The 21,596-nt window shown below is 41.9% G+C and overlaps 1 protein-coding gene across 6 annotated transcripts in view; it reads right to left on the bottom strand.

The window, feature by feature from the left end:
* Positions 1-21,596, bottom strand: part of GABRA2 (gamma-aminobutyric acid type A receptor subunit alpha2) — a 349,612-nt gene that overhangs the window by 263,952 nt on the left and 64,064 nt on the right. The window contains exon 9 of one of the 6 annotated variants that reach the window (XM_074951472.1): positions 17,706-18,706. The exons of the other annotated variants lie outside the window; for them this stretch is intronic. Within the exon in view, the coding sequence (XP_074807573.1) occupies positions 18,173-18,706 (534 nt within the window). The 3' untranslated portion in view covers positions 17,706-18,172. Of the gene's footprint in view, positions 1-17,705; positions 18,707-21,596 lie in introns of those variants that run through there. 6 annotated transcript variants of the gene reach the window in all.

Raw genomic sequence — 21,596 nt, 5'->3', positions numbered from 1 at the left:
AAGCTTCTACAGAACAGATGAACAAGAATAAATCTATTAAGGAACTAATTCAATTCAACCGGGTGTTAAATAGTCCAAAATGCCATTGCATACATTGGTGAAACACCATGCTATGTTACATTGCCAATTCTGGGAAATAAGTCTATAGCCGATAGCTTGCTTGCAACAGGCTTGAAAGTGGGACTGGAGGGGAGCGAGAGATTCCCCTAAATTTCTTTGCCAAAGTTGTTTGGAGAGTTTGAATAAAAATATGATCCTACACTATCTTCAAAAAGGGCTTTACAGTTCTCCTCCATGTGAGATTTTGATACAGGGATGTTGATGGGAGAGGAATTAGATGACAACTTCCTTGGAGATTTAAAATTAAATTTCTTTGATAATATTTCAAAGTTATTTATTAAAGACTTCAAATTTTAGTCTTTCCCAATATTGCTCAGGAAACACAAGGCCACAGATTATGGTTTAATGTATTTAGATCTGGATTCAGCAAGGCAAGCACAGAAGTCTCACTTACTTCAGTGGAACTATTCCAGTACTTTAAGTATGTGCTTAGTGCCTTGCTAAATCAGGGCATTATATAAAATATTAGTAAAAGCAAAGCAAAATTGTCATTTTAGCCAGGCAAGCTCCATGTCATACATAAAACCAAGAATGGAATCATCATCAAGGTTGTAAGTCTACTTACTATATGCATGCCCCCCCACCCCATGGGTGGGTGTGACAAAGAAGCCACTTCTCCTTTGGTACCAACTCCCCCTCCAACCCAGTGATGGTCTGCATCTTCCTGTGACCCAGTCCTTCAGTCAGAGCACTTTTAGTCCTACCTCTTCTGGGAGAAACAGAGTCCACACACCAATAGTCTAGCAGCATCACAGCAGACCTTTGGCCCAACTTCAGGCTTTGTGGGCCTTTCGGCCCTTGGTTTCAGGGTCTTCACATCACCACCGTAGGTGGAGCAGTTAGGGAACCCAAGCCAACCATCTACTCTGGATTCTAGCCCCAGGATTCTTTATGAAACATATGGTGTCTTTTATTCATACCCTCTGCTGTATCCCTGGACTGCTACCTACCTTCCCCACAGCTAGGCCTTTCTCAGTCTCTTCTGTAGATTTCAAAAAAGAAGAACCTAACTAGTTATGGAGAATGCAAGAAACAAGAGGGCCCCTCACAAGGCCTACCTGCCCCAAGGAGACTTTGGCATCTATACATCTCTAGTTAGGCTCTGCCCCCAGTTGAGCCTTCCATCACAGGGCTAGCTCAAGAAGTCCACACCCTTTCCCAGACAGCCACTGCTAAACTGGTCTTTTTCTTCTTAACTCCTCCCTGCAAGTTTGACACCTCTGACAGGTGCAACAAGGTGGAGCTGATTGATCCCATAGGCCCTCATCAGCCCCTTCTGGGTCAATGTGGGAGGCCCGTCACAGCTACAGAATAAATGTAATGCTCTATTAGTGGCAACTTTGAATGTGTGATGATACATATTTTGCCATTTCCCCCCCCCACTGAAATGGGGTTTGTTACAGCTCTATTATTGATGGCCTTATGTGTAGGACTAATTGTATATGTTTAGTATTTTTTAAAAATATATAAATTAAAATCAGTTAAGAAAAGTTAAACTCAGAACCTTGCAGACTGCAGGATATTTGACAATTTTTAATTGCTAACTTATTTGTGACCATCAGAAATGGTTTCATTATATAAAAATCAGTGTTGCAGCATGGTTCATTGATCAGGAAGAACAAAGTCCTCCCTGAAATTGTTGTGCAGGGTACTGTATCACATACAGTAAACCAAGCATTGCAAAGGCAGGCTGTCACTTTCTCACAGTATTCTCAGCAGGGTGTGTTGTGCTACTTTTACCTTGGTGGGCAATATATGCTTACTTCCCAGTGGTGCTGTACAGGTCTAGACAACAGCAGTGGAAATGTTTGCAGTCTGTCTACACTAGCTGCCACCAGTGCCACCACTCGAGGAGCTACAAGAATGGGAGCTTTCTTGAAAAAGAGCAGTACACAAGAGGCTATAGTCTTTTCTATTTCCGTTTGAGACATCTCCCACTGAAATGGAATGGGGGCAGAGGGGAAGAAGAGAGGGTAAGTTCTCCAGCAATAACTAACTCTTTCAGTCTCTTCCCACCCATCTCGGATTTCAGTTCCAGTAGAAGAAGGCAGAGGAGTCCCAGTTTAGTGGTAACAGCCATTTACAACAATACCAAATGATATTATGCTGTTAAAACGACAGTAACAGGGTATGGACTCTGAGAGCCTCTTTTGGCACAGATAAAAAAAAAAAAAAATTGTGGTAGCTTTTCTTCCCCAAAATAAATTCATCCTTCCATTTTAGGGCCATTTTGAATATTTTCAGGACATCAAAACTCAAAACACCTCCCAAGAGAGGGAGTTTTGATACTACATAGCTTGCTAAACATAAAAAAAAGTAAGGTAACATAGCCCAGCCAATCAACAAGAAACTTGAAGTGTGCGTCAAGCCAAGGAAGGAATATAGTTAGCTAATATTCAGCAGTGTAGAGAGAGGCCCATGAAAAGCATTTTTGTTTTCTATCCAATATAGCTGTGTCACAGAGCGCATCACTCACCACCAGCTTGGCACCTTCTCCTGGTTGCTCTGGAGATTAGCTCAAGGCCGACACCCCATCCATGTTCTGCATGTCCTCACTCTCTCTGTTGTCCATCTGTAGCCCCTCTCCCAGCCTCAGGAACTGAAGCACCCTCTTTGTCGCTTGGCCCTCCAGCCATGTCATTATTTGTGTTTCCCCCTTCTGGAGTGGGGGTTAGTATTGCAGTCCAATAGTCCAAGCGCTTCTCCAGTGGCAAATGGGGGAGGGGGGTGCAAAACCCAGGCCCACCCACTACTCCATGTATCGGCCCAGGGACTCTCTGAAGCACAGTCACCTACTGTGTTCCTTTGGTTCAACTGCTGCTGCATTTCCCTGGGCCACAGCACCCTATTCAGTCCCAGCTCCTTCTCGACTCCCTGGGTCCCTGTCCAAGACACTACAGGGTTGTGACTACTAGCAACAGTCTTTACTCTTCAAACACCCAGCAACCACTGACCCTGTTCTTCCCTGCAGCTCTTCTTATTTGGGCCTCCTAGGCCCAGATTGGCTGCTCCTCACAGCTTCCCTCCTATTGGCTCCTTCCCCACACAGCCTCCCTAGGCCTCTCTTAACCCCTTCCATGTCAGTGTGGGGTGGATGCCCCATCACAAGTAGTAATAATCATGGTAAGTGATAATAAATCATTGTAAGCATCATAGTCTGACAGCACATAGCACATTTAATCCTGAAAGGACTTTGCAACCTGTGTTAAATCCCACCTGTACCTACACAGAAGCCAACTCTTGTCGTATTCACAAAAGGCCTGATCCAGTGTCTACTCAAGTCAATGGGGCTCTTTCCATTGACTTGAGTGGGTGCTGGACTAGTCCTATAGATTGTTCCATTGAAGTCAATGGAGTTGCTTGCTTGAGTAAGATGTGCGGGATTTGAAACCAAGTGCATAAGGAGGTAAGAATATGCACAGGACGCAAGCAGCGTTGTGCATGATGTGAGCAAGAGTTTCTTGCCACAGACCACAAGAGTGCTGTAGCATATACATCTACTCAATACAGCCAGGCAAACTATGACCAAAGAAAGAAAGGGACAGAGCGGGGCCCAAAGCTATTACGAACGTGTGGCTGCAGCAGTAATACACATCTTGGAGCATATTCAGATGGCCTGACGTCTTTCAACCAAGCCTGCAAAAAGAAGATTTCTATGACCACACCTAGCAGCATAACTGAGTATGGAATGATGCCTGCACTGCATAGGCATTTGATCATATTGACAGGATTTGACTGTAAATATCTGTGTATGTACATATCTTTCTAGTTATCATTTCATTCACCACTGAAATGCAGCCACCTCAGCTCTAACTCAGTTGACAATCTTTTGTTTCATGGGGGCTGGATCAGGTCCTAGCAGAGCACAGCATCCCAACACAATAGGTTAGTACAGGTAATAAGGCAGAACACCATACACAGTTGGAATTGAAATACTTAGAACAGGAAGTAAGAAATTGAGGTTGGATTTACAGGAAGAAATATCTCAGAATAACATGGGTGCTGCTAGTGCATGAATTACTTGTTTCTGTTACTGGCAGAGATGCAGGCTAATTTGTTTAGCTTTTAGCTGATTAATGTATTGAGCAGCATCTTGGCAATAATATTATTATGCCAGTAGGACTGTGTGCCAGTTTAATGTATTATACAATAGATTAGCATTCATCACATTGCTGATTAAGGCCATTCCCCTATATGTTCACATGCAGCATCAGATGGATGAATCACTGAGCTTGAAGTTTTAACACTAACTGCAAGGGGATCCATATCAAAGATTACAGCAGCATTTCCACTGCTCCAGACCACAGAGGACCAGCATTTAAGAACTCTCACAAGACTATTTTATTTGATATCAGCAATATACATCGGTATATAATAGGAAACATTTGCACAATCTTTCTTGTAAGACGGATTTATTTTCCAAATACACAGATGTTCATAATACAGGTAGGTAACAATTAAGCTGCACGATAGCAAAACAAGTTTACAGTTATTGAACCACCTTAGATTGTGTTATTATAATCAGGTGACCAGCACGGAACATATGCAAATTACCCTAATAACGAAATTAACGTTTTACTCTTCCAGTCCTTCAGACACATTGTTTCATTCCAACAAAAATGTGCATGAAGAATATTATAAAAGAACCCAACAGCTTCCACCTCCAGAAAACTAGGCATAACTTAACATTTAAAACCACCCAATATAATAATGAGACTTCATGGTGACTATCTAGGTTTGATGTTCCTCCCCCACCCCCACTCCTCCCATATTGCAGTACTGTTATGGAGTACATGAGAATGTGGCGTGGTATAAAGGCATTTGGGCTGGTTGCCTGACTCACTAGTTTTAAATTCATGATGGAGAAGTTATTCAGCTCATTCCCACATGCGTGCTAATGACACATTTCTACCACCACATTATTGTGCTCTTTTTGTGTGCCACATTTTATTTTATTTTAAAGTATTTTAAGGAGTTTTAAAAAATTGTGTTGGGACGACTTCTTGTATCCCTCTACCTGTAAAGTCAAGGGCCTTACTTACCATGAACAGGGCTTCACAGGCAATGAAAAAGTTAAAACTAATAAAAAACCATCAAATATTATCTAAAATAGATTTTCTGTACTTAAAAATGTCACTGAATGAGAAGCACCTGCTTTGTGTCAAATTGGAAGGCTGGGAATCTCCCTTTTCCGTTGGTTTCTAACTCCACACAGCCATAATGTGTCAAACTTTAAATCAGTCACTGGTGGGGAAAAGAATATTGCCTAGCCTGCATCTCTGACCAGTGTCATTTGAGAGTGGGAGGGGTAGGAAATTCTATATTTTGGGGAAAGAAACATTTTTGTGGCAGGTTGATTGATTTTTTTAAAAGCTGGCAGCTGCTCAGAGGCTGGAATGTTAGAATTAACCTGCAGGAGATGGATTAGTGGGCAGAGTACAGATGCGTGCTCAAGGGTGCATAATAAATGCAACCTGTCACATGTCTGTGCAACTTATCACATGGCTCCATCATTTATCATATGGCTGTCGTCACCACACACGTAAAATGTGCGTGAATATATAACAGTCAGTGCTACTGGTACATTTCAGCTGCTTTACACTTCTCCAGTGATGCAACAAAGTTGTAAACCAGGTTCAATTAGCAAGTTAATGTGTTTGCCACTGTACGTCATCAGAACAACCCAAAGCAATACCAGTGAATCTGTCCCACACCATATACATACACACACCTTTACGGGCACATTTGTTTTTACTTTCAGTATTAAATATGCACAAGAGTCTTGTTCCTCACATTCTATAGAGAAAATATTGGTCTCAACGAGCCAAGTAAAATGTATGGGTTTCTAACAGGTATTCCATATAGTTCATCATCAGTGGGGTTAACTGCCAGCTTGGGAGAGGGAACATGATCTAGTGGAATGAGCTTAAAGCTGGGAGCCTGGAACTCCTGAGTTCTCAGACCAGCCTTGTTACTAACTTTTGTCCCGGTGCTGCGGTGCTTGGTGCCCTGACCTCTGATTGACTTTATGGGAAGCTGAAGGTGCTTACTCCTCATAACAGCACCCTCATTTAACTGGACTATTAGATGCCTAACTTTAGGAACCCATCTTCCTGCTCCACTGTAATGTTGCACCTCCCTTCGTCAGCCTGGTCTGCTGTTCCCAGAGGTGCATTCAGCTACTGAAGTGCAGCTGGCAGTACTGCTGTCTCTCATCTCTCATAGTTTCCATTAGGGTGGCAACTTTAATCTCTGGCTGTGATTCCTGCCAACAGAAGTTGGCAGTTATGTGCTGAATCAGTGCCAGCTGCCCTGGCCATTCTCCCTCTCTGCTCAATGCTGCCTCCTCTTGGAAATGCTCAAGGTGGTTGCATTTCCCCCAGCTGAGGGGATACTGAGGGAGTCTTGTACCACTGCAATATCCCCTCTGATTAGACTTTTTGACACAGGGAACTAACCACCAGGATCTCTTGAGTGCAGGATGAGGGAGGGAGGATTAGAGATGGTCATAATTTTTGCAAAAGTGGTAGGATGTTGTGTACATTTGTTTTGTTTTCAGGAAAATGTTTCCCATTTTTTCCCCTGACAGTTATTGAGCAGTCCCTTGCTGTAAAGCAGAAGTGGATTCCCTCTGCCCCCCCCCCCCTTAAGCAAAAGGCTCAATGGTCCCCAAGATCAGCTGTCTTACTATAGAGCCAGCATACAGTAAGGGGCTGTCATGCCTGACTATATCTCTAATTCAGCAAAGCATTTAAGCACATTACACTTTAGACATGTGCTTAAATGAACTGCCAAATTGGGCCTCAAAGTTCCACATATTTGGTTGAGAATCTATCTCTGCCAACACTTCCCTGGACTTGTATTGTTGGGGGTGGGGGGGAATAATTTTTTAAGCAAAGGGAAAATATTTTCTAAGTTATATACGAATGGTAAATGACAGGTTGTAACTTAGATATATTCTTCTCTTCTATTATTTTACATAGCCTGGATGTATGTATTTATATATATTTATACATGCAGTATGCAGAGAGGAGAAATCTCTGTCTCTGTGTGTGTGTGTGTGTGTGTGTGTGTAAATATAAATATCTCTCTCCTCCTCTTTCTTTACAGGCTCTGAAATAAAAGATGTATTCAATATATTTATTTTCAACTATATAAGAAACCATCACTGAAAAACATCACAGTGTTAAATATTTCCTATTCTGATTGATACCAACCATGAGATATGATTACACTATGAGATAAAAAATAGAGTAACAATTGACATTCACTGGATCTTATTTCCAATATCCACAGAGGAGAGCTCAGATGGAAATTTCTTTAAGACAAAATTAGCTTCTCTAGCATGGACAAAATACTTTGAAAAAACTATAAATTGTTTAAGAACTAACTAACTAACTAAACACCACCCAGCTGAAGGACAATTAACTTGTTTACTTTTTATTTTAAAACAGGTTTTTAACCAGTTTTCCTAGACATTTTCCCATTCAGTTGTTACCTTGGTGGCATTCTCTACCTTCCCCTTCTCTCTGATTTGCACTAGGACTTTACAATTCACATATCAGTTTGTTTTAAATTGAAATCAGAAAACATTTTCCCTCGATGTTTCATTTAACAAACAAACAACAAAACAAAGCAAGTGGGAAGCATCAACAAGAAAAAGTTTTAAAATGTTAAAAGTACGGGCTAAGCTCTAGGCTACAGAGGTGTAGTGACTAAGAAGACCACACTCCTCGAAAGCAAATACTGCGTATGAGTAAACCCACTGACTACTTGCATGGAATACTGACCACAAATACTTGAGTGAAGTGTGGTGATAGCTGGAGGCTTTTTCCCTACCCAGTGCAGAGTCCAGAGAACGCCTGTGTAGTTCCTCAGAGAGCATGCTGAGCAGCAGCATTGAGCACACGAATGCTTTTGCTTTTTTTTCTTTTTTTTTTTTTAAATGTAGTTTATTTTTGCACTCCCTCCAGTGCTGGCCTCTGGACAGCAGATGTGCAGGTTGGAGACAGGAGCCTGGTTACCCAATTCACACAGCCAAGCCTTCTTTTGGGTGTTCAGAGCTGATGGCTGTGCTAATTTTTGGATCTTTCTCATTTAACTTTTTAAATTAAAGCTCAAACAAAAACCTTGGGATTTAGCTTTTTTAATATAATGAGTATGTTAAATGATCAAGGCACCAACCTGCACTGTTTAAAGAATTATCAGGGTCTGGGGTGCTAGGAAACTTTAAAAAGCCACTCTTTTTTCTAGGCTGAGAAATGCTTCAAAATTAAGCAGAATAATAATGTTTAAATAATTGACTTTTATCCTACCTCTTAATCCTTCCTGACCTCCTGTTATGAGCTAGAAAGGGTGTATTCAATGAACAGAAAAAAACGTTTTAAAAAGGGCACTTGCCAAGATATATTCCATATTTGTTTTCTCATAATTCATAAAAAAAATTTGTTTGCAGGCTGTCTCCTGCCCAAACTCCTCACAAAATAACATTTCTTAAAATAACTCTTTGGAAGCCAGAAACTGAATTCTGCTTCCATAGCCACATTCTCCCCCTCGCCCACACACAGCCTGCTTGATTTACGCACTTTCATGAGTCCTGGGCTCCTGGGATATGATTTTTGGTCCTTTAGTTGTTTTAAGTGCACAGAATCACCACACCAATCAAAAGGAAACACCAGAGATAGTAAAGCCTCTGGGTGTATTGCCACTACTTTGACTGGGAAAAGCTATCTAGGTGAGCTTTGCCAGTAGATTGTATTAAAATGTTTTCTTACTTACCAACCCTCAACTTTTATTTTAAAATCCTTTTCCTAGATACAAAATCTAGGCTTGATTTTTCTCAGATTGACAGTGAAGAAGCATTTCCATTGACTTCACTGGCAACAGTGGAAAACCAACGTGCCAGGCCCTCTATGTCTTATAAGACTGCCTCAGAGCAGGAGTTACAGTAAAGAGAGGCAGGGGTACTACAGCTCCCCATCCTCTGCTAAAAGTACAAAGCAAGCTCTCTTTTCTTACCCTGGCTTAGGTAAGTGACACTCCCTCACTGCTCCCTCTTGCCCTTGGCTTGTGTGCGGAGAGCTTCCCTTCTAGTTTCAGTCTGCTTTAGCCACTGTCCCAGTAAATACATTTTTATACAATTATATTTTACTTTCTGGGGCGCAAAGCGCTGCCTTATTCACACTGCATGTGTTGGAGGGAGCAAAGAGTACATCCCACCCCCTGAGCACACCCACACAGCAGCCAATCAGGATTGCAGCCTAATTCCCTTGTGTGTCAGACAGAGGGAGTGGCTAATGCAGACATTTGTGCACCAAGTACATGTGGCCTACCAGCCTGAGACCTTGTTATGCCTGTGGTCTCCTGTGTGGCGTTCTTGTGAAGGGAAGAGCTATATGATGACGCTTTTTGTAGCACCTGTGAGGTCCAGTTAGGAGCATTTTCCTCCCAGAATCCCTGAGCTAGGCTGCTGACAGGGAAACTCAGGGACCCACTACAAAACTATCGCTACTCTGTCACATATACCACCCCCATCCCCACCAGGCATGGCTGAAATTTGCAAGGGCAAGAGTTTGCCCAACTCCATGAAAAGTATAAGTGGCATATGATCTGGAAAGGCATGTGTGTAATTACTATGTAACAAAACTGCATTTTTCATGTAAATTCCCGAACAACTATGGTTACCTGCATGGTTATCTGAAATGTTTTAAATCTCAAACAACGTCTGTCATCTAAGTTAACAATGAAGCACATAAATCATTCTTTTTCTCTTGAACATGCATGACTCATGGTTCCTTTGATGATTAGATGAATTCTAACATAAAGGAAGCTTTTCAAACTTGCAACGGCAAAGCAGACTTTGACATTAATTTGTAGCGATGAGGTTCAGCCAAACAATCTCGTGCTTTGAAAGCACTTTAGATGAAATGCAGGTAAAAAGTAAACATTCCTGACTTCTGAGCACTCCACCGTTCCGTCCTCGCAGAACAGGAAGATGAGCCGTCATCCTTAGCGGCAAGGCCAGGCAGGGTTCAGTTTAACATAGCTTGGAAAGTATTGTTCTGAGAACCCCAACTGGGTATTTCATGTAGATTTACGCTGCTTCTATCAATCTCCAGTCAAGCTCTTTTTGTAAACGGCAAAACCAGGCATGTAAATAATATTGATTTTACAAAAATAAATACTCTCTGATAATCTGTTATGTCTGTTTTTTATAGAATAACAGTGAGTTGTGGTATTCACTCTAACAGACAATATGGATACAGCTTTTATTAAAATGCAGAGCAAGCATGCTGAAGTAGATTAGCAGCAGCCAAAAATCAAACTAAAGCTATGTATTAGTCAAAGGTTAATTGTAATAGTACAATATATTATTTCTCTTACCTAAGTATCTTTGTTTGATTTTGAAAATAAAAATGCAAAGACAATAACAACAACATATACTGAGCTTTTATATTCTTTTCATCCATGCAGAAACCCTTTCAAATTTAGGTTGGCTTGCTTTTAAGTACACCTTCATAATGTCTCCTTTACAATTCAGTAAATATAATATTTCAACATTTTTTCAATGTTCAACGGTATACTGATGTACTACATTGCGTCTTGATCATGTTAACATTTTTTAATACTGGACTTACGCTGCCCTTTGGTGAAACCTTTCAGTAATTCTTGACTAGATTTGAATACTTCGCTAAGGCTTAGTTCACAGAATCTGAGATTCCAGTTGCCTTTTTTTTTTTTTTTATTATTTAAAGAAGTTGTATGGCTTTCTCTGTTCTACAGGAAATTAGAATAGAATTTGAATTAAAAAATCTGAGCAAATTACAGTGAGGTTGACTTTTTAGTTGACTAATTTGCTTTGGAATCATTTCTAATGAAATAATATACAAAAGATTAGAAAGTCCAAGAGAAATCTCTCAGTACATTAAATTATACATTACAAAGCAAAACAACAACAACAAAGATTTTAAAAGGTATATCCATCACATCTGTTAATTCAACGGTGAAAACCAACCATGTTTTACAGGCCTCACTTATTTTTAAAAGAATTGCATTTTTCCATTCTCTACCTTTAAGCACTGCAGGGAGCTTTTAATCAAGGTGCTCAGTACCTCACTTTAGCTAAGCATGCACATGGAATGTGAAGAAGAGGTTTGCTTTCAAAAAGTCTGCATTACACAGAACAGTTTGAAACTGAATTTGTTTTTTTTAAATAAATAAAAAAAGCATAAGCTAAGAAAGTTCTGTTTTTATTCTGAAAGCTAACCACTAAGGTCTATCAGAACTTTCCAAAAGATGACAGCTTTCTCCTTGTGAGAGAGGCTATGTGCCTGATTCTCCTCTTACTTAAGGCCTGATCTAAAGTCCATTGGAATCAGTGGAAAGATTCCCACTGATCTATGTGGGCTTTGGATCAAGTTCTTATACCAATGTAATCAGAAGTGACTTACACTGAAATCAGTGGAGTTACACTAGTGCAAAACCAGTGGAAGTAAAAGAAAGTTGTGTTTTTGAGGGAGGAGTCATACTATTGTCATTTAATTGCTTTACCTTTGCATAGTTTTTAGCATTTTTTTTTAGAAACCTCTGACGTGTACATTCATTTGTTCTATTTAACCGTCACTTGTTAAATACAAATTTTGCATTAAGTTCTTTCTACTTCAGTGAGTTGGTGCTGTCCCACTTCTTGCATTGTTAACTTATTTGTAACAAGATTATAAAGCGAAGATACATCTTAATCCTTCCCTTCCCAAATGATCTGAATAAATTATTGCTACATAATTTAAGAGTTTAGAAATACTATGAAAGTCTTGATTATAATTGTCATTGCTTGTTCTGTATTATTACAAGGTGTTCCAAGGCATTAGCCTTTATTTAGGTTTGTCTGCACTACAATTGCTACTTGGTTTTTAATCCCCATTCATTAAGATTTACAATCATGTTAGTTAAGAACATAAGAATGTCCTCACTAGGTCAGAACAATGGTCCATCTAGTCTAGTATCCTGTCTTCTGGCAGTGGCCAGTGCCAGATGCTTCAGAGGGAACTAACAGAATAGGACAATTATCAAGTGATCCATCCCCTTATCCTCCAATCCAGCTTCTGGCAGGTATAGGGTTAGAGACACCCAGAGCATGGGGTTGCATCCCTGACCAGCTTGGCTAAGAGCCATTGATAGCCCTATCTTCCACTAACCTATCTAATTCTTTTTTAAACTCAGTTATACTTTTGGCCTTTACAACATCCACAGGTTGACTCTGCATTGTGTGAAGAAGCACTGCCTTATCTTTGTTTTAAACCTGCTGTCTAGTAATTTCACGGAGTGACTCCTGGTTCTTGTGTTATGTGAAGGTGTAAATAACACTTCCTTATTCACTTTCTCCACACCCGTCATGATTTTAGAGACCTCGATCATATCCCTCCCTTAGTCGTCTCTTTTCTAAACGAAACAGTCCCAGTCTTTTTAATCTCTTCTCTTATGGAAGGCTATTCCATAACCCTAATCATTTTTGTTGCTCTTCTCTATACTTTTTCTGATTCTAATATATCTTTTTTGAGGTGGGGTGATCAGAACTACCCACAGTATTCAATGTGTGGACATACCAGAGATTTATATAGAGGCATTATGATATTTTCTGTCTATCCATTTCCTAATGATTCCTAATATTCTGTTATCTTTTTTGACTGCCACTGCACGGTGAACAAATGTCAGGGGACTAGCCACAATAACGCCAAGATTTCTTTCTTGAGTGGTAACAGCTAATTTAAACGCCATCATTTTGTATGTATAGTAGGGATTATTTTTCCAATGTACATTATTTTGCCTTTATCAGCATTGAATTTCATCTGCCATTTTGTTGCCCAGTCACACAGTTTTGTGAGATCCCTTTGTAATTCTTAGTCAGCTTTGGACTTCACGATCTTGAGAAATTTTGATCATCTGCAAACTTTGCCACCTTGTTTTGCCACCCCTTTTCCAGATCATTTATGAATGTTGAATAGCACTGGTCCCAGAACAGATCCTTGGAGACCCCTCTATTTACCTTTTCCATTGTGAAAACTGACCATAAATTCCTACCCTTTGTTTCCTATCGTTTAACCAGCTACTGATCCCTGAGAAAAACTTCCCTCTTACCCTAGGACTGCTTACGAGCCTTTGGTGTGGGGCCATGGCAAAGGCTTTCTGAAAGTCTAACTACACTATATCAACTAGATCACCTTTGTCCACGTACTTGCTGACATCCTCAAAGAATATTAATACACAAAGAGCATATACAGGAGAAGGAGTAACAGACAAAGGCCCCATCCCTGTTTGTGATCCAAGGATGCTGCAATCCACCCAGATGAATCACAGTGAAGGACAGGGGCTAGGCTTACATCTCCAACTGTTGTATACCTTATTTTAATATTCTACTGCTATGTTATTCTCAATTTAGTATTGCAGTGAAACCTGGTAATAATAACCACCACAGGTTCCAATGGATTTCTGACAATGATGACAGATGACTACATGATGAAGTGTGATCACTGTGGATGAGCATTGTGGGTGAACTGAGATTCTACTGGTCTTTTGGCCGGGTGCCCACTTTTAGGGGTCTGTACCTGCATCACTGAAATCAATGGGAGTTTTGCTATTAACCTCAATGTATATGCAGTGTTGTAGCCCTTGGGCAAACACTTTTCACAAAATGATCATTCTATATCTGATCTCTCAGTCCTCATCCTCAAAGGAAACCTGCACAACACCTTCAAAAGACGAGCCTGGGCACTTACATTCATAAATTTGTTAGACACTAATAATCATGGTCTTAATAAAGACACTGGATTTATGGCTCATTACAACAATCCGTAACCCACTAACCCCCCTTTTTTGTCCCATGACTGCAAAGGGTGTTAACAGGAAACTTCACTTTGAATGGTCCCTTCCAATGTGTGTTAACTACTAAACAATCTGTTCTACCTTGTATTTATTTAGCTGTGATACTGAGTACCTTTCCCAGACCTGAAGAAGAGCATGGTGTAGCTCAAAAGCTTGTCTCTTTCAAGAAGTTGGTCCAATAAAAAAAGTATTACCTCACCCACCTTATGAATGTCTGTGGACAGTCTCTTAGCAGGTCGCAGTTGGTAAAGATTTCACCAGGAGTACATCAACACTAGAAAGGGAACAGCGGTACAGCCGCAACCTCTCCAAGAGATGGTAGCTAGGGCAACGGAAGAATTCTTTCACAGCCCTGAGCAATGTAGTTCAGCCAATCTAACTCTGTAGTGTAGACCGGCCCTAGATTTCTAATATTCTGATTTTTTTTTAAACTATCACCACCTGATTTACTATTATAAACTGGATTTTATAAATCAGATTGGTTGATTGATTTTAAATCATTGTAGTATTACTTTAAAAAAAGCAGAAGAGGGCATTGTTTAACTGGTCGCTGAAATTATAAGAAATTTTGGGGCATACAATTTAAGCTGCCAGTTTTGAACCTATAGCCAAAGATTCCTAGCATATCTTTGGTTTGTTTCTTTGTGGGTTTTTTGTGTGCCTCTGAACTGCAGACGGTTCATAATATGCTAATACTGAGTACACTGCAGCCTCTCTGCTGTTTCTGATTTCTCTGCTATAAAATTAAGAAGTAACAAAAAAAACTCCATTAACAACTTTCCCTTTACATTGTCCTTATGCAATTTGGAAAGCTAGTTATGGTAATTTCTTCATATGCCCGAACACAAAAACATAGTGCAGCATTACAAATTATTCCTAGCCTCACGATGAGATTGTCATATCTCATTTTGAATGCAACCATGCAGATGTTGGCAGGTGCTTAAGTAGTACTCTGACAGATTAAAAATCAAAAACAAAAAACCAAAACCCACTTTTCTGAGAAACTCCTAAACATTCTCCTCCAAAACATTCTCTCCCCCAGAAGGTTGGAACTGAATGTTTGTAAGTTTGTTAATTTTCTATGGTTGTGTTGCAGGTTTTATCAAACCAGAGTAGGAACTGGCAGGGAATCCAAGATACATATTCAAATCATCTTGGTCAACTATCCTGAACCAACATATGGTCCTGCTGAACAATGTGCTTATTATACATCCAACGCAGGGAGGTGGGAGGAAAAGGAAGACAGCTGTTTCCAGTGACTTGTTTAAAGCTGTGCATGAGAAATGAAGATAATTTCTCTCCTCATCATAGTGGAAAGCGAAGCTCATTTTTAGTAACTTTCAGAGCAAATGCTGCAGTTTCCAAACAAACCAAAATTACATTGTTCATCATGCTAGAAATTTTAGTATTTGTGTAGTTTTTTGTTATCTCTTAGTTTAACCTGATAAATCGATTATGGCTTGTGCCCGTGGGCGATAGTGTGATTATGACACTGTGACTAAATTAGGGAGCAAAGGCTACCATGCCCAGAGATACACCCAAGGATTCAGAACGGCTTCAGACAGCTAATTAGTGCACATGCTGCATTTGTAATTTTGTGCGACGGCAGCTACTGTGGTATTTTAAGAAGTGTGGCAATCTTACACTTGTTATACAATAAAAAATCGTATTAGGCCTTTTGGTAGATGTAAAGAAGCAAAATGTAAATGACGGCATCTGGCTGCTTGGCAAAACCAGTGAAACAAAAAATTAAAGAAAATTCTTATATGTTACATCATAATAAACTCACATAAGTCAATTTCCGTGCAGTCTAATGTAACACAACCTGATGAACTGAAACGCATACTACATGCAGGATTAAACTCCATGCTTGGGGTTACCCTAAACCTCTGACAACCAAAACCTGGGAGATCACTGGATCATTCCATAATCCCCATGAAACTCTGGAATGGGCCCCAGTTGGAAACAAGATATTGGGTAAGATGGACCATGGTCTGACCCAGTCTGGTAGCTCTTATGTTCTTACCTCTCATGGTCTCTAAAGTCTTTTAAACTACAGGTTTCAGAGTAGCAGCCATGTTAGTCTGTATTCGCAAAAAGAAAAGGGGTACTTGTGGCACCTTAGAGACTAACAAATTTATTTGAGCATCAGCTTTCGTGACCTACAGCTCAAATAAATTTGTTAGTCTCTAAGGTGCCACAAGTACTCCTTATTTTAAACTACAGTGTCAGATTCTCAGCTAAAGCCTGTGTCCATGAGATAGAGGCGGGAAGAAGGGCCGCAAAGATCCCAGTTGTCGTTTCCTCATTCTGGGGCATTTTTACACCGACTCTGATCCCAGAATAGTTTAGGGCAGCCTCTTGAACGTTCTAAACTACTCAAGCTGGCTGTGGCCCCCAAAGGTCCATCTGTCAGCTGGTCATTGCCAGAGCGCAGTAAAGTGCTGGCAATACCCCTTCCGCCCCTAACATATCCCCTATGCTAGGGGCCCCTGAAGGAGTGGCTTAGGAGTCAGTTATGTTACTCTATTCCAGCTGGGGACTAATCCACCCAAGCATATCCCCACATATGCTGAGAATCCAGACTATTATTTTTGGTAGTCAATTGCAGAGACGTATCAGAGGGGTAGCCGTGTTTGCTGCTTTTACAGATCAAGACTAAGAGTCCTGTGGCACCTTATAGACTAACAGACGTATTGGAGCATGAGCTTTCGTGGGTGAATACCCACTTCGTCGGATGCATGCATGCATGCATGCATGCATGCATCCGACGAAGTGGGTATTCACCCACAAAAGCTCATGCTCCAATACGTCTGTTAAGTCTATACATTGAAGCGAAGTTAATTTAGCTACCCAGGTGAAGTTTGTACAAGCAATTTTTTTTTAAATCAGCATATCGTCTACCCAGTATGGTAGAAAGGAAATTGATAAACAAGACCTCTGGTAGATTTAAACAGTTCACTTCATCCAAGAACTCCAAATACTTACCTGCCTGCACATCTTAACTCCAACCATTCAGGAGAGCACTTTACTGCTATTGAGCAATTTTAAAACAGGCTGGGGTGAGAGGAAAAGCACCTTATCCCATCTAGAAAAGTATTCCTCTTATTTATGTGATATGACTACTTCCCAAAGGAACTGACTTCCCTTCCTTACAATTGTACTGTACCCGTAACCATAGAAAGGATGGGCAAACTCATTTTGCCATTTTAAAGCCACTTGAACTCAAACACTGTTGGGTTTGCATTCTGGTTAGGGAAGGCTACAAGAAACAGTGCAAAAGGGAAAAATAATGGTGAAAAAAGGAGGAGAGTAGACAGAGTGAAAAACAAAACAGGGGAAAGGCACCAGAGAAGGAAGAATTCTAAGCAAAACTTAAGCATCATGGGCCTGTTTCTTCTCTGTCTTACACAGTTGTAAATTAGAAGTAACTATACTTAAGTTAAATATGGTGTAAGTGAAAGAAGGATCAGGCTATTAAGTTGGTTTTGCAAACCCAAAAGAATTAGTTCCAGAGGTTCATAAAATCTCAGACTCCACAAGATTTACTCATCCTTTAATTCAGAGAGAATTTTCTACGTAGCGGCACAAAATACTGCTTAGTAAAAATATATGGAGTTCTCCAACTCCTTTGCTTAACTCTTTTCTACAGTGCTCCCCTCACCCCCTCTCCCGCCCCCCAACCCTCCACCAGTAGGACTCCCTCTGTTTTCTTCTGTCACCACTCATTATTTCTTTCATCAGCTTTAATCTAGCAGGGAAAAGTCCCTTTCTGGCAGCATTTAAAAATATCCACAAAACAGTCATGGCAAGTCATAGTGGAAAATGCATTGCTGGGCCTAGGCAGTGGTGCTGGGGGCCTCAGGGATTCGTAATAATCATTAGGGCATACTACTAAAAGTCAGTGCTTCCCATCACTGTTCCTCCCCTTCCCTGCCCCCCATGGCAAGTTCTGCATACCCATTTGGAGGAGATAAGTCAATTTTCTTACCCTTCACTCAGCGATGAGTTAGTTAATTGTCCCAATAAACTTGTTCAATGCGGCGGGAACCTAGCACAGAGCCTTGTAAAATAAGAATTAATGGTCTCTTTTTAAAAAAAAAATGTTTTAAAAGAAGGAACCCTGCAACAAATGTGTTATAATAATTAAGGAAACTACTACATAGCAGCAAAACTACATTAGACTTTCTGATTTTTCCATGGTGTCCTTGGATAGATACACTACCCAGTAGACCATGTTAAATGCTCCAAATGTGACAGGAAATAGAATGCGTGCATATTTGTCTATCTTACTAGTGCCAGAGCTGGAAGCAGGGGGAGCAGGAGACGGAGAGATAGCAGACGGCTTTACAGATGCTCCCACCGTATTAGCTGTGGTCTGAATCTGCTCCAGTCTAGATCCAAGTAAATGATGAATAGATGGGGATCCAGCTGTGGTATGCTGGGTTATGCATCCAGTTAAAATTGGGGTTGAGGGAGGAGCTGGAGGAGTAGCTCTTGCAGAAGACAATGTTTCTGATACACTGAGGCGACTGAACGGGTTTGGACTTGATGCTGAAAGAGACTGGGGTGTAATGTCAGAAGACCCCTGAGTTACCCCAGAAGGTTGGGTGGAACTGTTTGCTGTGTCAGTTCGGTTCCCACCATCAGCTTCTGACTGTGCCATGGCATTTGTTCTTTTCCTCACATTTGAATTGGCATCTGTAGTCTGCAAAGTTACAAGAAATAATATTAGTCATTTTTTAAATAGACACAAATAGAAGTGATGGGAACTTTTTAAACAAGCCCTATCGTGCTAATACTCATTCATATCAAAGTTAGCTTGATCCTGAAGTTCAAAGATACCATCTGCTCATGAATATGAACTTTAAAAAACCCCAAAACTATGAACAAGAAATCTCCTAGTAGCTATAATATTGACATGGCCAAATCCGAAACTACCAGCATCAAGTGACATCAATTTAAACTTGATACCATTAATCTAAGGACTCTTAGCTTGTTTTTCTCCCTTTTGGGGCTGTGATTGAGCACAAAAAGCCCATACTGAGCCTCAAGGACTTAAAAGACAAATACTTAGCCCACGCTAAATGAGAGTTCAGAAGCGCAGGCAAAGGGTCGTGGACAGGCTGCAGGAGAGAGGAATGCTTCTCCAGGAAGCTAGACAGAAGGTTGAGCCTGAGTGTGGACCACAGAGCAGGTAAGGCCCCCACACATTGCCTTCTCCATCTACCCCAGGGCCCTGCTCCTTTGGACTTTTTGGGGGGCGGGGAGGAGGGGGCGGTTGAGAGAGACTGACTGTTTTGCCTATAGGGGCCATGCCCCAAACAGAAAAGCCCTGTTGGCAGGAAGTAACCCAGGGAAGTGAACCTGGGCTTACTACAGGGAGGATCCTGCTGCTGTTGCTGCCCGGTGGAGAGGGAGGGCTCAGGTCCCACTACCACACCCCTTAAGAGCCAAGGCCCAGACGTAGGAGGAAAGCTGAAGATTCCTGGATTTAAGGTCAGGAACAGATATCGCTACCACCCTGACAGGGAGGCCTGGGGGCAGAAGTCGGGCGTGCTAACCACTAGGCCACCCTGACCTCTGAGCCCCCATCACACATGGAAGAGAATGTGGGGAGCATAGTGTCCCAGACCTGAAAGTAGGCCAGAAAAGAGGGGGAGATGGAAGGCACAAATAGATTTTGAGAAGTTGCTGAAGTGGGCCCTGGAAAACCATTAACAGGTAGCCCAGCAACAGCAGTAGCAGAGCTAATGGCTCCAGCACTCTCTTCCCAGCAACAGCAGCTGATTAAAGAAATGGGGACACAGCAGCAGCTCATCAAGCAGATGATTACGCTCATACAGCCACTTGGGGCAGCAGCAAGTCTCACCAGGGCAGGGGGAGGTGCCACCCTAATGCCATCCATCCTGGTGAAACTGACAAAGATGGGGCACACAGATGACCCAGAGGCATTCCTCGTCACATTCAAGAGAGTCACTGACATGACTCCGTGGCCAGTGGAAAGCTGGGCCAACCTATTGGCCCTCCACTTGTCAGGCCTGGTCCAGGCTGAATAATGGGTCTTCGATGTGGTAGCCACCCAGGATAACACTCAAGTCAGGGCAGTAATTCTGGGTGCCTGAACCTTTCCCAAAACCTATCACCAGTGGTTCTGTCATGAGGAATTCTTGATTGGGACTCAGCCCTGGGCCATTGCCCAGAGTCTGAAAGAACATTGCTGGTGGTGCCAGAGGGTTGCACAGGTGCCACAGAAGGTAGGCATGGAACAGGGCGCACAGATCCTCTCTACGGGGGATGTACATGGATTAGAAGGCAACATCCTGAAATTCTCACAGAGGTCATTGCCCTGGCAGAGAACTCTCTCAGATCCCTCGGGTCCAAAGCAAAAATGCCCAAAGTAACACCGGCATGACCCCAGGGCATATGTATTACTGACCTCCGAATCCAGCCAAAGGTTCCCTGGGAACTGGGATGCCCAAACCCGGGGGGTAAGGATACAAAGGTCTCAAAAGAGCCCAGAAGTCCAACCTCACTCTGTTAGGAGGGATCTGGACCCAATGGAGTGACTTTGCCCACAGGGGCCATTTCCACCGGGAGAAGAAGTGATGGGATTGCCTTCAACTGCAGGGGTTTGCTTTGCCTGTGGGCAACAAAGCAATTTTTGGCAAGACTGCCTATTCATGGATTGTATTTATGGGCAGGCCTAGACCACAGACAGCCAGGCTCAGAAGAGGGGGCCCAAGGAAAACGTTAGTCCAAGTGGACAGAGTGACCATTCAAGGACAGACAGACTCTGGCTGAAGCCAAACCCTGGTCAGGGAACCAGGTGGGGCCAGGAGGGAAGCACAGAGGTATGATCTACCTCCAGTTCATCCATGGAAATATACAGCCCTACGCAATGAGAGAGATGAAATTAACTGTGCAAAACTGCACCAAGATCCTGGAGTGGCCAAAGACCTGGCCTATCTGTCATCCTGGGGTGTGACTGGTGGTTTTGGAAGAGGTTATCCCGAGGGTGTCACATCCCTAGCGGAGGCAGGTTTGAGGCCAAAAGACCTCAGAAAACAGGAGATGGTCACAGTGGCCGAGGAAGGGTGCCACAAGGGGAGTTCCTAGGAAATGTCAAGGACCCAGAGGAAGGACTGTCCTTGGTAAATGACCATGCACCGGGGCCAAACCAGAGCAGAAAGGTCCACCACTACCCTTCAATATGAACTTGTTGTCTGGCGAGATGGACTTTGTAGCCTGGAAGCAGCAAAGTATATAATACACTCTTGACCTAATGAAAGGGTATTGACAGATACCCTTGACACCCAAGTCTAAAGAGACAACTGCCTTCTCCATCCAATTTGGTGGTATCAATTTAAGACCATGCCCTTTGGGCTCCCTGGAGCCACTGCCACCTTTCAGAGATTGATGGATAAAGTGCTGTGGCCACATGGGGCATAAATAGCCACCTACATTAACAGTATTTTCGTATACAGTGAAGATGGGATAACCATATAAGGCACATTATTGCAAACTACAAGCTCTTATGGAGGCAGTGTTGATGGCTAACCCAATCAAGTGCCATCTGGCTTCCAAAGAAGTCACTT

Source organism: Natator depressus, chromosome 4 (genome assembly GCF_965152275.1).
Source record: "Natator depressus isolate rNatDep1 chromosome 4, rNatDep2.hap1, whole genome shotgun sequence".
Classification (NCBI taxonomy): Eukaryota; Metazoa; Chordata; order Testudines; family Cheloniidae; genus Natator; species Natator depressus.
The sequence above is the reverse complement of the archived record's forward strand: the minus strand, read 5'-3'. Positions and strand labels throughout refer to the sequence as shown.